Source organism: Odocoileus virginianus, chromosome 5, assembly GCF_023699985.2.
Source record: "Odocoileus virginianus isolate 20LAN1187 ecotype Illinois chromosome 5, Ovbor_1.2, whole genome shotgun sequence".
NCBI lineage: Eukaryota > Metazoa > Chordata > Mammalia > Artiodactyla > Cervidae > Odocoileus > Odocoileus virginianus.
Genome location: NC_069678.1, coordinates 64,290,953 through 64,306,315, shown reverse-complemented (window position 1 = coordinate 64,306,315; position 15,363 = coordinate 64,290,953). Strand labels below are relative to the sequence as shown.

At 36.1% G+C, this 15,363-nt stretch overlaps 1 protein-coding gene across 6 annotated transcripts in view; it reads right to left on the bottom strand.

Annotated features, from left to right (window-relative positions):
- The window catches only part of DOCK7 (dedicator of cytokinesis 7), a 188,715-nt gene that overhangs the window by 72,085 nt on the left and 101,267 nt on the right, over positions 1 to 15,363 (bottom strand). For all 6 annotated transcript variants that reach the window (XM_020885436.2, XM_020885453.2, XM_070468054.1 and 3 more), the window contains exons 20-22: positions 11,240 to 11,471; positions 8,551 to 8,715; positions 6,664 to 6,833 (exon numbers count right to left, since the gene is read on the bottom strand). In XM_020885436.2, coding sequence (XP_020741095.1) covers positions 6,664 to 6,833; positions 8,551 to 8,715; positions 11,240 to 11,471 — 567 coding nt within the window. The remainder of the gene's footprint in view (positions 1 to 6,663; positions 6,834 to 8,550; positions 8,716 to 11,239; positions 11,472 to 15,363) is intronic.

Here is a 15,363-nt window from a genome sequence, read left to right as displayed (position 1 = left end):
TAGGCATCAATATTACAGGAAGGAGGCGAGTGAAGGAAGAGGGAGGGGAAGAGGAGACGGGAGGGAGGAAGGGGACGGGGAGGAGGGAAAACAAACTCCTAGCTCTCAAAGGCTTACGTTTATAGGGGGAATATTTCCCCTCCTTTTTTCTCTATTTTTTCCCAAAAATACAGAGAAGTTGACATGATGATACAGTAACTACCTATTTCACCTCATTTTTGACACTGAATTGTAAGATGAGAGTTAAAGGTGAAATGCAGGTTCTGCTGCTAAGTCGCTTCAGTCGTGTCCGACTGTGAGCGACCCCACGACGGCAGCCCACTATGCTCCTCTGTCCCTGGGATTCTCCGGGCAAGCTTACTAATCGCAAAATCTAAGGCAAATTACCTAATCTCTTTTTCAGTTTCTTAGCTACAAAATAGGAATAATAATGTGTCTCCTTCAGATTGTAAAGATCAAATTAAATAATGGAAGTAAATCACTGAATGTAATGCCTCAAATATAGTAAATTCTTAAAAAATAGTTTTAATAAAAACTTGCCCTAATGTTTTTAATGTTTCCTAGCAAAGTATATTGGGCAATATTCAAACACTATAGAATTATTTAATCAGTAGGTTTGTTTAAAATAAAATGCCCCATTTATAAGGTATTAATACAGACTTCTCAGAACCTCATTATATTATTTCAAATAAAAGCAAATCAGCACACAGTATGCTTTTCAGATAAGTTAAAACAAAAACTTTCAGTCTCTCAAATTATGTCACTACCTATGCCACAAAAATAACAAAATATTATTTTAAATATTATTTAATAACAAAAACATTGTTTTTAATATTAATAACAGAAAAACAACTGTGCTCTCCCTACCACAAATTTCTACAAAAAGAAAAACAGTAACTTTGCTGTACACAAGTTTACTTTTTAAGCTCTTGCTTAACAATTTCCTTTAAGACATGTGCTAATAAGTAATGTGAGCATAAACAATAACCCTGTTTTTATCATTAATTATATATTATATTCACAATATTGAGACTCTGAACAGTTATAATCACATTAAGTCAGAGCTAACTATTTAAAGAAAACTGGTAGCCAATTTATTTGTAAAGCAAATTATTTCCATAATTTAAATGTCATAAAGCTAAGAATTATATAGAACGCCCTCAGTTAAGCAAATTCATCACTGGTATTTACAAATACAGTAACTATATTTATGGATCTCCAGGAGCAGAAGAGATTAACCAAATGTGTGTGCATGTGCATGAAAGTGTTTTTGTTCTGTTTTTGCCAGATCTCTGTAATCTTATTGTCTTGTCCCTTAGATGCAGACAGGCTCCTTCCCTGAACAAGTCAATTTCACTTGCCATCAATACTCATGTTTTAATACAAAGATTTGGTTTCATACCCACAAACCCTCAGCATAGTGGGTTTAGTAAGTGAGCTCTCAATGTTTGAAAAATAAAGGAAAAAATAGGAGACAATACATTAGAAAGAAACTAATTATCAATGTAAAATTGTCTGGAATTTGACTAACTAAAAGCAATGAAGTTCAAACCCGATGTAACCATACATTAATATTTACATAACTGATTGTTTTTTTGTGTTTTTTTTAACTGTTAAAAAAGAACACTGCTAGGATAAAGATCAGTCATGGCAGAATAATTCTGAAAAGTCTCACAAGTATGGTTTTATAGCTACTAGAGTAACAAAAGCCTGTTTACAGTATTTTTTAATTTTAGTAGTTTCACATTTTGTATTAGGAAATGAAGTCTAACTGAAATGTTCATAAAACTAAATTTCTTAAAATCTTTAAGTATTTAATTAATCTTGCTAGCCAGGAGGCAAACAAAAGCATAATTCATTTTTTTTTAAGTTGCTTACGCTTGGTAGAGATACTCAATGCTTACTAACATTCTTTCATTGGATAAATATCTTTTGAGCACCTTCCATATGCTGGACATTATAGCTACTTCAGATACATCAGTGAAGAAGTATCTCTGCCTTCATGGAGCTTATACTCTAATCAAGGGAGACAAACACTGAAAATAAACATAGTAGGTAACTAATTTATATTTGCTACATTACAGGTAGTCAATGTTATCAGTCAAAGAAACAGAGTGAGGGGATGAGAAATCCCTGGCACAAGGCTGAGGAGAAAGACACATTTAGACACTTAAGTAAGCTGGTCAGAGGAGACCCCTGGAGAAGGGGTCCTTTGTGTAAAGACTTAGGGAAGTAGAGGAGTTAGTCATGGGATCTCGCTCAGAGAAATGACGTAATCCAACTTAAGTTTTGTTTGTTTGTGATTTAAGCTGGTAAAGCAGCATCCTGGCTGCTACTGTGTGAAGTGGGTATAGGCTGAACGCGCAGAAACCATCTTTAGGGCTATTACATTAATTCAGGAAGAGATGATGGTAATTCAGACCAAATGGTAGCATTAGAGGTGGTAGGAAGTGGCTCTACTTTTAACATATGCAAATCTGAACAAAAGGGTTTTTAAAATGCAGCTGAGTTGAGAATTCCAGAGAGAGACTAGTACTTGAAAAGTAATTTTTGTAAACTATCACAATATAGTGATACTTAAAACAACTGGACTTCATAAGATCACCAAGTGGGGAAGTGAAGAGAGAAAAGAAAACAAGACAAGACTAGAAATAAGGACAGAAACCTGGGGCACTTCCAAATTAGGAGATCAGAAAAAAAAATCTACGAAGGAGACTAGGCAGGTGTAATAAGTAAAGAGGAAAACCAAGAGAGGGTAGTGCCCTACAAACCAATTAAATAGAATAAATCAATGAGGAAGGAGAATTACTGTGTCAAAGCTGCCGTAAGAGAGTGGCTCAGTGGCTTCCCCAGTAGCTCAGCTGGTAAAGAATCTGCCTGCAATGCAGGAGACCCCAGTTTGACTCCTGGGTTGGGAAGACCCCCTGGAGAAGGGGTAGACTACCACTCCAGCACTCATGGCTCCCCTGGTGGCTCAGACGGTAAAGAAACCACCTGCAATGCAGAAGACCTGGGTTGGGAAGATGCCCTGGAGGAGGGCATGGCAACCCACTCCAGTATTTTTGCCTGGTGAATCCCCATGGACAGAACAGCCTGGCGGGCTGCAGTCCATGGGGTCACAAAGAGTCAGACACAACTGAGGGACTCAGCACACAGCACAGCCAATGCAGGAGATGCGGGTTCGATCCCCTGCAGGAGAAAATGGCAATCCACTCCAGTATTTTTGCCTGGAAAATCGCACGGGCAGAAGAGCCTAGGAGGCTACAGCCATGGGATCGCAGAGTCAGACACATGTGAGCAACAGAGCACACATACACACACACACAGAGGTAAAGTAAGTCAAGTGTTGAGGCTTAGCCATCAGATTTAAGAACATGAGTGCCTGGAGAGCCCTGAGAGCATTCAAAGGGCAGTATGCGCGGAAGACCAAAGAAATATTTGAAATAGGCTAATGGGAGTTAAGGGCTTCCCTGGAGACTCTGGTAAGGAACCCACCTGCCAATGCACTTGACATGGGTTCTATCTCTGGGTGGGGAGGATCCCCTGAGGGAAGGAAGTGGCAACCCACTCCAGTATTCCTGTCTGGGGAGTCTCATGGAGAAAGGAGCCTGGTGGGCTGATGTACATGGGGTCGCAGAAGAGTTAGATATGACTCAACAACTAAACAACAACAAACAAATGGGAATTAAAGAACAAGAGTAAAAGAACTGGAGAGAGCAAGTATAGAAAACTCTTTTAAGGAATTCTACTATAAAAGGTAGAAGAGAAATGGTGAAGAAGCTACTAGAAGAAATACTAGACAAAAAAATTTTTTAATGGAGAAATAATAGCATGCCTGTATGTGGATGGGATGATTTAGTAGATGGTGAGAAACTGAAGATGTAGGAGAGAGATAAACACTGTTGGAATGAGGATCCTGAGTAGTGAAAGGGGATGGAAGGTTGTATACAAACAGAGGGAATGGACTTAAAGAAATGGGCAGGTCATCTATAACAGAGATATTAGTAGTAGGTAGTAGTAGATGGTAGTGGTTAAGGAAATGTGATGGTCAAAGGTTAAAAAAGTTTTCCTCTAATGACCTCAATTTTGTTAATGAAGGAGGAGATAAAGTGAGAAGGACTGGTGGGGAGCTGTTAGAGGATCTGAGGTACAAAAGAAGGCATGTAACCTTTTTCTGGGACAATGGGAAAGTAAATGGAATAAAGAAATATACCACAATTGCTTGACAGCATTAAGGGTTCTCTTGAGGTTCATGGCCTTTAATTTCAAATGAGACCAGTCATCATGGCATTTCTCAAATCATGTTTAGCAGCATAGGCAGTCAAAGAAATTCAACTGCAGTTTGAGGTTTGGATAAGCAAGTTAAATGAAATGAGAGGAAGATAAGGGAACTGAGGTCTGTTTATAAAGGTAATAATTATAATGACTGCTCATGGAATTTAAGCTGCTAAATTGGATGAAAGAACATTAACAGGGTGAGGTACAGTAAAAATATCTTACCATAAGTGACTGGAGGTTGCAGAGTAATTGTTGGAGTTGGGGTACTAGACAGAAAGATATAAGCTAATGATGAGAGAACAAGATGCATGAAATTGAGATTATGAGGATTAGAGTTATTCATCATGTCAAGACCGAGGGTACGACCGTGGCTAAGGTAGCACAAGAGACAAGTCATTAAAGAAGAATTTCTTGAATTTTCAAGTCAACAGAATCAGAGTAAATGAAGAGTAGTATAAATAAACTTCAGATTCCTTATAATTTTCCAATGAGATAAAAGTTATACACCATTATTATTAGGGATTATGACTAAAGGGTAGGCCAAAATGAAGGTAGCTATAAAAAATTTTGTAATAAAATAAAGGAACACAGAAAAAAACATTTAAATAAAATTTGATTAGGACAACACTATACTGTCATAAGACAAAGTCTCATCTTATAATGGCTTTCTCAGAAGTTTCCATATATCATAATATCAGAAGCAAGTTTACATCCTTATTATGTCCCATTTTATGAACCACTTGAAAAAAGGCAAATAATCATTCCAATATATATACATCTTTGTTCTAAATCGTGATGTTATAATCTATCAAACACATCATATTAAAGGAAAACACTAGAATTATGCTTAATCTTATAGAAATTAAAAGGTGTTTCGAAAGTAGAACCTTGAGGAAAATGGCGTCTACAGCGCTTTAACAGGAAAACCTCTTATAATTCACAAATGAAATTCATTCTACTGAAGAACTGTACTTACAGTAAATTATGCTATGTGTTACTTCTATTACAGTGAGAAAAGATCAAGAATGAAGACAAGGATGAAAAACTGTTTCCTAGACATGGAAAGATATGTGGGGTGAGAAAAGCTTTCTCTTTAGCAACTAGGAATTGTTACTCTGCAGGACTGATGTAAATAGATCTGAACAACACAAAAAGTAAAAGTTTGTTTAATTAGAGTAACATCTATTTCGATCTTTAAGTTATTGAAATTCACATTTATTTTTTAAATTAAAAAGCTACAAAATATTCTTTTCACTTTCTCACAGACAAGAAATTACTTTAAAAATATATTTTTGGTCTGTGAGAAAGTACTTTAAAATTACTTAAAAGGCACTTTAAAATGAGCAATGATAAAGTTTACTAGAAATTTCTGAATGCAAATTTCTGTAACTATGAAGAGATTTTAGTAATTCTGATGTGTTCGGTCAATATTCAAGTATTTCACATAACAAACAAGCTCAGATCATTTTTTTTTTTTAAAAAGTCTATTAGAGCTTAGACTAAGAGTTAAACACAGACCGCAGAACATTTATTTACTAATTCTTTCTCATATCATAAACAAGAGACTAAATGCCAAAGAAAAGTTGGCTATGATTCTATTAACAATGGTGCCTTCCTCCTTTCCAATAGCAAAAAATATACTTAAGATGGTTTGGTCAAAACACAACATAATATGATCACTTGGCCTCAATCTTACTGCTCTTTTTTCCACTTTAATTTTCAAACTGAGTTATTTTTTTACTTTAATTATAGTAAGGCAATGACTACTTGTTCCTTAAGTATATGTGAGGGGGAGGTAATAAGGATGGATGCTTAAATAAAATATGGCTGGATCTCATACTGGCCGATCTCTCCCTTGTTGTCTGGAATAATCATTAACCATGATTAACTAAATCACATTTTTCTAATCCTAGAGCATCTTACTTAGTTTTCCATGTGAAATATAGCTCTATTACCAATTAATTGTTAATCATTATTTTTTATATTTTTAGAGAAGGGAGACTCATATTTCAAGTCAATAATATGGTCCCACTGGACAGTAGTCACAGGTCTCTTAACCCTGTAGAACACCAATATAACCATTTCTCACATGATGATCAGACAGACAATGAGTTGTATGTGACTAGTCATTATGGACAAATTTTGAATTTGGCAGATTTTCTTAAGAATAGTGCACAAACTAGTTTGTAATAGCAAGCATATTAATAGAAACATCACTTATGTGTTCACTGATAGAACAGAAACATAAAGTTTATTACTAATTCAAATATATTTAAAAATTCTTATTACTAACTCAGATACATTTTAAGAATAAAGTACAACTGGATATTTCTCATTTGTTCATGAACTGAAAACCAAATTTATAGATGTATATCTTCAGTTTACCTTACTGCCGATGATTGACCGTACTTCATCATCTGGGGATGTGGGAGTTCCAGATATATCTGGATTACTATTACTAAGGCTCCGAGAACGATTTAAATTAAGGCTTGCAGGTCTCACAGCAGATCTAGCCATTGTGGCATAATGCACTGATCCTCCCAAACCCCCAGGACCTGGAGTTGTATATAAAATAGCACATAATTAAACAAACAGTTAATCAGGAAAGGACCTGAAAAAGTCTCTTCCACTTTACAAAATTCCAAAAAGATCATAAATTGCTTTTATTTCTAAATGAAAATAATAGAAACAAGAAAACCACTCCAGACCTCATGAGAGCTATACAAAGATAATTTTTTTACAGCAGCTGACAAAACCCTGTGAATTATAAATACAACCATTATCTCTTCAATGTTTCGACATTCTATATTACAAATAGAATAAAAAACAACAGTAAAAAGAAACATACACAAACATCATTTCACTTATATATGAGGCCATCTAGGACCCAAAGTCCTCCAGCTAACATCTTATCCTTTTTCCCACCCCCTCCTGCTCTGCCCCTTGACACACCATCACTAAGAGGGAAACCCAATTTACTGCCAAGATCTCTTAAATGAAACTATGGCTATATCTCTGTCTTTATCAGTGATCATTTTAACTATAACAAAATAGCATCTTTATAACATACATACATAAATATATATAAACATAATTCTCCAAAGAGCCCACATTATACAAAAAAAGAAAAGAACCCCTTTTCTGTCTGAAATCAAGCCTGATACCATCATTCCACCAGGATCTATAAATATAAGTACCCAACAACTGTAACTACATTTCTTATTCAATGAAATCTTTCTAAGTGTCATATTTGTAAATGACATATACTTGTCAACTAATTAATTTATAGTCTTCAGGTCAGCATGTGAAAAAGACATTTTGCAAAATCTGTGAAATTCTAATAGTGTACTAAATGAAACAGTAAATGGAGCAGCATTACATATAGTCCATAATCGCTTATATACTCAGAGACAAATTTAGAAGTTAAGATAGGAAACAATGAACAAGATTACGAGTGTCAATCAGTTCTCTTTTTGCAATTAATTAAATGCACTATAACTTAGATTATTATTATACCGAATTTTCCGAGTGAATGGCAGAATTTCTTGTCATCCTTATTTATGTTAACACTGACAATAGCTGAAAAAGGGCACTTACCATTTTCACTAGTGGTGAATGATGACTTTTACAGACAAATATGTAAACAGGTTGAAAAGTATGCACAACATAATCATTAACCAACTAACTAAACAACTAAAGGGTGATTCAAATACTCAGATATCCCCCCTACCACTAACTATCACCAATGTCATATAAAACACAAGTAAGTGACTACTTTGGGCTCTAGTATCCAGAAAGGCTATATTATTTTATTGACCATGAAGAGATCAGAACTTTTCTAGAGGATCATCCTTTATATCACTGTAGGTTTCACAAAGTTATCAGGAAACTACTGGGCCACCATATTTCTTTAATGTCCAAAAACACTCTGAATGACAAATGTAACGTTCTATTTATCTTAACAGGAAATGAGAAATGCTTCCAGAAACAGAAGTTATTTTCAAGGTTCATTTCCAAAAATTAATTCAACTAAGATCTCCCCAATTCAAATCAAAGGAAGCTGTACAAATAATGATGCTTTAAAATGTAACCTATTTATCCCTTTAACTCCGGTAGCGAGCATAGTCCATGGCACTCAGCAGGCATTCAACAAATGTTTGCTGTTGAATAAACGCATCACAGTATGCACTTCAAGATGATTTCAATCCTGCTTATAAATAATAAACACATAATCTATGCAAGATAGTTTCATAGTAAAAAAGAATAAAATACCTGGTGATGGTGAATTAGGGTAAGTATTTGGCAACCGAAAAACATAATAGATATATGATGCTAGAAGGCTGTTTCTGCCATGCTGGTCATGATTTCCTTCCAAGTTTTTATGAAGCCGATTTATAATTGATGCCATAGCTTCAAATGATGCTTGACCTAGATTAACTTTTAAGAAGGAAGAAAATATTTTTTGCACTAACATTTTTAGACTATAAATTATAAAAACATCAAGGTTTTACCTCCACTGTATACATTAATGACTACACACAGTAAGTGTTCAAGATTATATTTGACATTAATTTTATGGTATCTATTTATGATATTAACTGGGTCAAAAATATTTCTCACAACAAAATGAGAAAAATCTAATTTTACTAATTTTACAGGAAAATTACCTGGTTTTGCTTACTCCAAAAAAAACAAAATCATCAAACAGGTACCCACCATTTTGTAAAATAATACAAAGTATATGATAAGAAAAAAATCTATTCTGTTAGAACCTTTGAGAAGTAACTTCTCATTTTAAAGATGACACTGAGAAACTAAATATCATACATTAAGCACATTACTTTTGATTAAAAAATAAAAATTAACAATAAAAGTGGATTATGAAAATATTAACATGAATAGAACTGATAAGCTACTTAACTGAAAACAGTATCTGTAAAAGGATTAGAAGGACAAAAGGGTAGAAAGCCAGGATAAGGTAAGACCCCTGCACATTAAATGCCAGGCTAAGTAATACCTACTCAGCCATGCAAGTCAGTATATAACAAGAAATTTGCAAAAACTGGAAAATTCTGATAGCACAGTGAATAAATGGATAACCTAAACAGCCATTCTGAGCAACAGAGCCCTCACATTTTATGATTTATTTCATCAAGACAGGAATTTACGAACAGATAATGAGGCCAATTAAGTTTTCCTAGAAGTGGAATAATCAGATGGAATGGTCATTGAGGAAGATTAATCTATGAATACTGTACTACAGGAGAGACTAGAGAAACGAGAGACACAGAAACCCAGGCAGGCCTTAGAAATCCTACCTGTGCTCCTGGCTGACTCCTTCTCCTTACTGTAGCTATTTTGGAGGAGGGCGTGGCAGCCCACTCCAGTATTCCTGCCTGGAGAATCCTCATGGACAGAGGAGCCTGGCGGGCTACAGTCCACGGGGCCGCAAAGAGCCAGACATGACTAAGCGACTAAGCACTGCACTTCGTAGCTATTACAGACCATTCTTCTCAAAACTAGGTCCACTTCACTTCCTTCTCAGCAAATCTTGTTTTTATGTCATACTAGAAATTTATAAAGCATGGAAGTCCTGAAGTTTTTACTATAAATGTATTAGAATCTGAAACAATTTTTAGTTCCTTTCCAAAGGAAGCAGTGCCTGTCTCCAAAGTTGGAATGATCTAGCCACCTTCATTTTTTACTTACAAGCATGCTTCACTAATTGAACCCTTGTGCACCTCTATACAGATTCTCAAAGCATATGAATCCTTGACCAAAATTATTCTTGCTAATTTTACCAGTGAACATTTCTTCAGAATAGTAAGAAAGAGTGGGACTTGGAGTCAGTTGCTTGGGTGTGAATCCTTGGGCAAGTTTTTAAGCATATGCTCACCATTTTATTTATGAAATCATGAAATTTATACCTATATCTAGAGTTGTAAGGATTTCATACACTAATAAATAAAGTATGCTGTGCTTAGTCACTCAGTCATGTCTGACTCTTTGCAACCCCACAGACTGTAGCCCATCAGGCTCCTCTGTCCATGGGGATTCTCCAGGCCCGAATACTGGAGACGGTAACCTTTCCCTTCTCCAGGGGAATTTTCCCAACCCAGGGATCGAACCCAGGTCTCCCACATTGCAGGCGGTTCTTCTACCAGCTGAGCCACAAGGAAAGCCCTTTACACTATACACATACTGTTTCATCTCCCAGGGCTAATTATTTACCTGTCAGACTCTTACTCATCTTTAAATGCTCAACCTCAAATTACCTCTACTTACAAGTCACCATAAAAACATCTCAAGGAGTTGAATACTCCTCTCCTTTGTGACACCTCTTAATTCAAAATTTCTCTAACAGGTTACCTGAAATTTCTTACAAGCTCAACTACTTTGCAGGATTTGGGTGGACACTGTTAGCAAAAGTAAAGGAATAATCTTGGGAAAAAGGCAGGAAACAACAGTATTTTTCCTTCCAGAACAAGTTACAAGAAAAAGAAGATAGAGATTTTGAGTTACTGGAGAAAATATCAGCTATAATACATAGAGGATTGCAAATGGGTGAAAATATATATTATAAATCCTGTACACAAACACAAACGATCTGTCTGTTGCATGTTTTTTTAACTAGTCTATGAGATCCATAAAATCAGGAACCATGCCTTGGTCAGTGCCCATCAGTGTACAATACATATTAAGTGCCTAATAAATATTTGATGAGTGAATAAATATTTGTTTTCATAATCTGAATAGAGGTCTATATGGCACACTTTAAAGAAACAAAGAAAGTTATTATTTTCCAGCATTAGAAACAAGTAAGTAACAACCGTCCCCAGCCCCCGCCCAAATAAAACACAGTCCTTACAGAGATAGCAAATAGGAATCATGGTTCTATTTCTGCAAAAGCTAGAAATGTCAAATGATAAATTTCATGATTCCTTAAACATAGGTAAATTACCTATTTGGCCAGCAATGACAGGAGGTCTAACAACTAAAAGTATCAGTTTATCAAGCAGGAGATGAAGAAATCGGACCACTGGTTCCAACTGAGATGAATTCAAGGCTGAAATACTGCTCTTCAATTCGTTTTCTAAATTATTTTCCATGATTCTCATGTCTCCAATTCGGACTGGGAACATGTGTTCATCCAGAGCATTTACCAGAGCAAAAAACTTATCAAGATAAGGATCCTAAAACAAAGAAGGAACAGAGGCACTAAAAAATCTTAGCTTTGTAAATACTCCTAACTACGGACCCCTGGTATCTCATATTAATTGATAACACAAAAGAGTACATATTAGTATACACATTGTTTCCAATTACACAGTATTCTATTCTCATCTGTTATTATAATGTAGCTACTTCAAATACTACTGATTACTCAAAAAAAAAAAAATCTATTGATATCAGGATTTTTTTCCAGTGTGAGTCTGCCTTATTGTTTTAGAGCTCATTATTATGGTGGCTGTGTTAGTAACCTACCTGTGCCCATTATTAAGTTATTACCTCTTAGCTCCATCCAACCCCTCCGCGCATCTTTTCCACATTTTGCAATCCTGGACCTAGACTCTTCAAACTACATTTTTCCTTTGTCAGCTGGCTTGTGTTAGGCTCTGACAGCCCAGGGTATGGGAAAGAGTCGTGCCAGGCTTGAGGAGTTGGAAGGGAATCTTCTCCCTGTTTGCTTTCCTGACGGCGGCGAGTGGATGCACAAGCTATGGCTCAGAGGCGAGGGCCGCGGGCAGCAGGTGCCCTCCACCCACCAGTCTCCTCCACACCACCGCCCAGCAGGCGCAGTGGACTGTGGCAGCGGCGTCCCTCTTCGGGGTCTGACTCTCACCCTTCAACCTTCCTCTAGGTCTCCGAGTTCCCTCCTCCCTCGTCACTCTCTGTAATGCTCTCTGTTACAGGTGCTCTTTTAACCCAGTTATGGAGTGAGTCAACTTGGTCAACAACTATTTATTTACAGATCTTCTCCATCCCATTATTGGCAGTTTCCATCTCCTGACTAAATCCTAACTGCTATTCTCTAACCTTCCGCACTGACAGAATCACAATCTTTACTTAAAGCAGTAATGTGCCTGCTCTTTGAGCTTCCTTCATATCTATTAGATGACCACATGCTATCATTGTGACCAATAAGATGTGAGAAAAGTCTACTAAAACTCCAGAGAGACTTTTAGTTAGTTAACAATGAAAACAAACTTTAAGAAAAGGCAGTAATGCTAAACAGCTTTACATTTATAATCTTAATACTGTTTTAATTTGATATGTTTTAAATGAATAAAAATAATTCTATTGAACTCTATATATAAATTTGGTCAATTTCAAAGAGATACAAATGAAGTTACAAAACATCATAAAACACACTGTCTTCAATTGAGTCTTTTAAAAAAGATTATAATACATGATGCAATTATATTACATAGCTGTAAAATTTATAAACTTTTGAGTTTCAGTCACATCTGAGACTGTCAGGATGCTACACATTACACCCTCTCAGGCTATTCTTCCTCTACTTCTATAGGTTCAAAATCATCTATATGAAACATTTTGCCCGAAATCCTTCTTTGTTACATTAAAGACAACACACGCATCTGCCTCCCTAAAAACATAGTCGGAAGTAAAAGATACATCACCAACACTAAAAAAAGAGAAAACTAACAATGATTATATATTTCAAAGCAAAAATGAAAAATAATGTGTTTGTACCCTTAAGAAGATATCATGTGATACTAAAAATATTTTATTACAGGAAGGAATGTGTTTCAAAGTATACTATAATGCTAACCTTCTCATTATCAGAAGAGTGAGTTCTATAGGAAACACAAAAACATAGGACATATCTAGTAACAGAAAAGTAAAAACTCCACTGGAGCATTTTTTTACTGGGATCTACCTGTGGAAAGCTAAATAAAACATATATACTATCTTTTCTGCTGTTATTTTAAAATATAATATACAGACACCATGTCTTCTTACTTTTCTCTATCTCACTGTGCAGAGAAGAGGTAACATAGCAAGCTTAAGACTGCTATCATTTCAAAGGCCTGATTTCAAGGTTGGCCCTTGGCTGGTAATAGCAACTTGGATATTAGGAGGATTTCCATTGACAGGCGAATGCTCCCTACACCTAAACTGTTTGTGCAAGCAATACAGTTTATGCTTAATACCTGCTTTTGTTCTGTGAATCTAGTATTTTGATATGTGTTTGGCAGTGGGTGTCTACAAGACAAGCCTATGGTAAAAATTTTGGGAACTAAGCTTTCCTGGTAGACATTTCACATAAGCTGTTTCAACTTGCCCTGCGTGACTCCGCTAGGAGAAAACTCTTGAAAGCCTATGTCCTATTTCCTCCAGGCTGAACCTCTTTCCCCTTATCTGATTTTGCTTTATATCTTTCATTAAAATAAATCATAGCTATGAATATACTCTCCACTGCGTCCTGTGAATTCTGCTAGAAAATCACAGAAGTTGAAGGTAGCCTTGGAAACCTCCGCATACCCTTTCAAGTTGGAGAACCCACATATTCTATTTTAAACATCCACCTCTTCTCAGTCTACATTTTTCTCCCTGGAAAATCATATTCACTAGTACAGTTTCAGCTATCACATTTATCCTGTTACCTCCCAATCCTAAACTCATTCATCACAAGTGCCTACAGGACATCTTCATCTGAAGTGCACAGGCACTTCAAACTCAAAATTAAACTCCTATGGTCCCATAATTTCACTCCTTTGGTATGCTCCTAAATTTACTTCTCTCATGTTTACTTTTAAGTTCGAAATTACCATCCACCCTAAATTCTGTGGCATTTAAGGTTGTTCATAATCGTTTATCAGCCTGGTCTTCTATGTCCATGGATCATGATTTTCCATGCACTTCACATTGCATTCACAACAGATGACCTGCCCTTGCTTTATTTATTTATTGTTGGCTGCACTGGGTCTTCACTGCTGTGTACACACTTTCTCTAGCTTGGCGAGAGGGGCCTGCTTTGTTCTGCTGCACGGGCTTCTCATTGCAGTGGCTTCTCTTGCTGCATAGCCAGGCTCTAGGTGCACGGGCTTCAGTAGTTGTGGCACACCAGCTTAGTTGGCATGTGGAATCTTCCCACCAGGGACCCAACTGTGTCCCCTGCACTGGCAGGAAGATTCTTATCCACTGTGCCACCAGGGAAGTCCTCCACTTGCTTTTCATCAACTGCACTGTCTACCTTCTCTTCTATATATGATAAATATCTACTAACCAATGCAGCAACTCAGTTCCCAGCAAAACTGACAACTGTCTGTACTTGAAAAAATTTAGTTCATATATCTAACATAATACTAGCTTTACTGTATTATAATTATTTTTGCATTTCCCTCTATTTCACTGTAAAGTCCTTGAAAGGAAGGCTCACTCTTTCACAGGTAACAATACCCCTGACCACATGGAGCTTACAATATAACGGGAGAAAGAACATAAACGAAGGATATGAATGCATATATATGCACATGGAGAGAGAGAGAAAGGTGAGACAAAGCAAAAGTACAAGAGCATGCCAGTGAAAATAACAAGCAGCAATGAGTGCAGTGTAAGACATCCAGAGTGATGGAGCTGCTGTGTTTAAGAGTCACATGCAAAGGCTTCTCTTTATGAAGAGAAGGCAAATGAATGTCAGAGGAAAAGCATTCCAGTTACAGAATGAGTAAATACAAAGGCTTTGAGAAGACCTTCGCACACTCCAGAGATACAGAGAAAAATACAGAGATCCCCAAGGACTTTTCCATTTGAAGTACCTAAGTCTATGAGAAATAAAACGAGCTGGAAAATAGTTTTTCAACTCTAATTATCCTGCTATGTTCTAGAAACTTAGGGGAAAAAAATCACTTAATTGTTCAAAATGAAGTCAATAACATTCTGAAAAGGAAAATACTTGCTTTTATTGACATTAAATGATATTTTGTTGATTCCTTTAAAAAGTTACTTCTAAACCTATGCATTTTAAACTGATACATAGTTTCAAATGTCATAACAGAAAAAACTGATTTAAGTTCATTTCATTTAAGTGAAATGTGATCATAAATATTATTAAAAAAT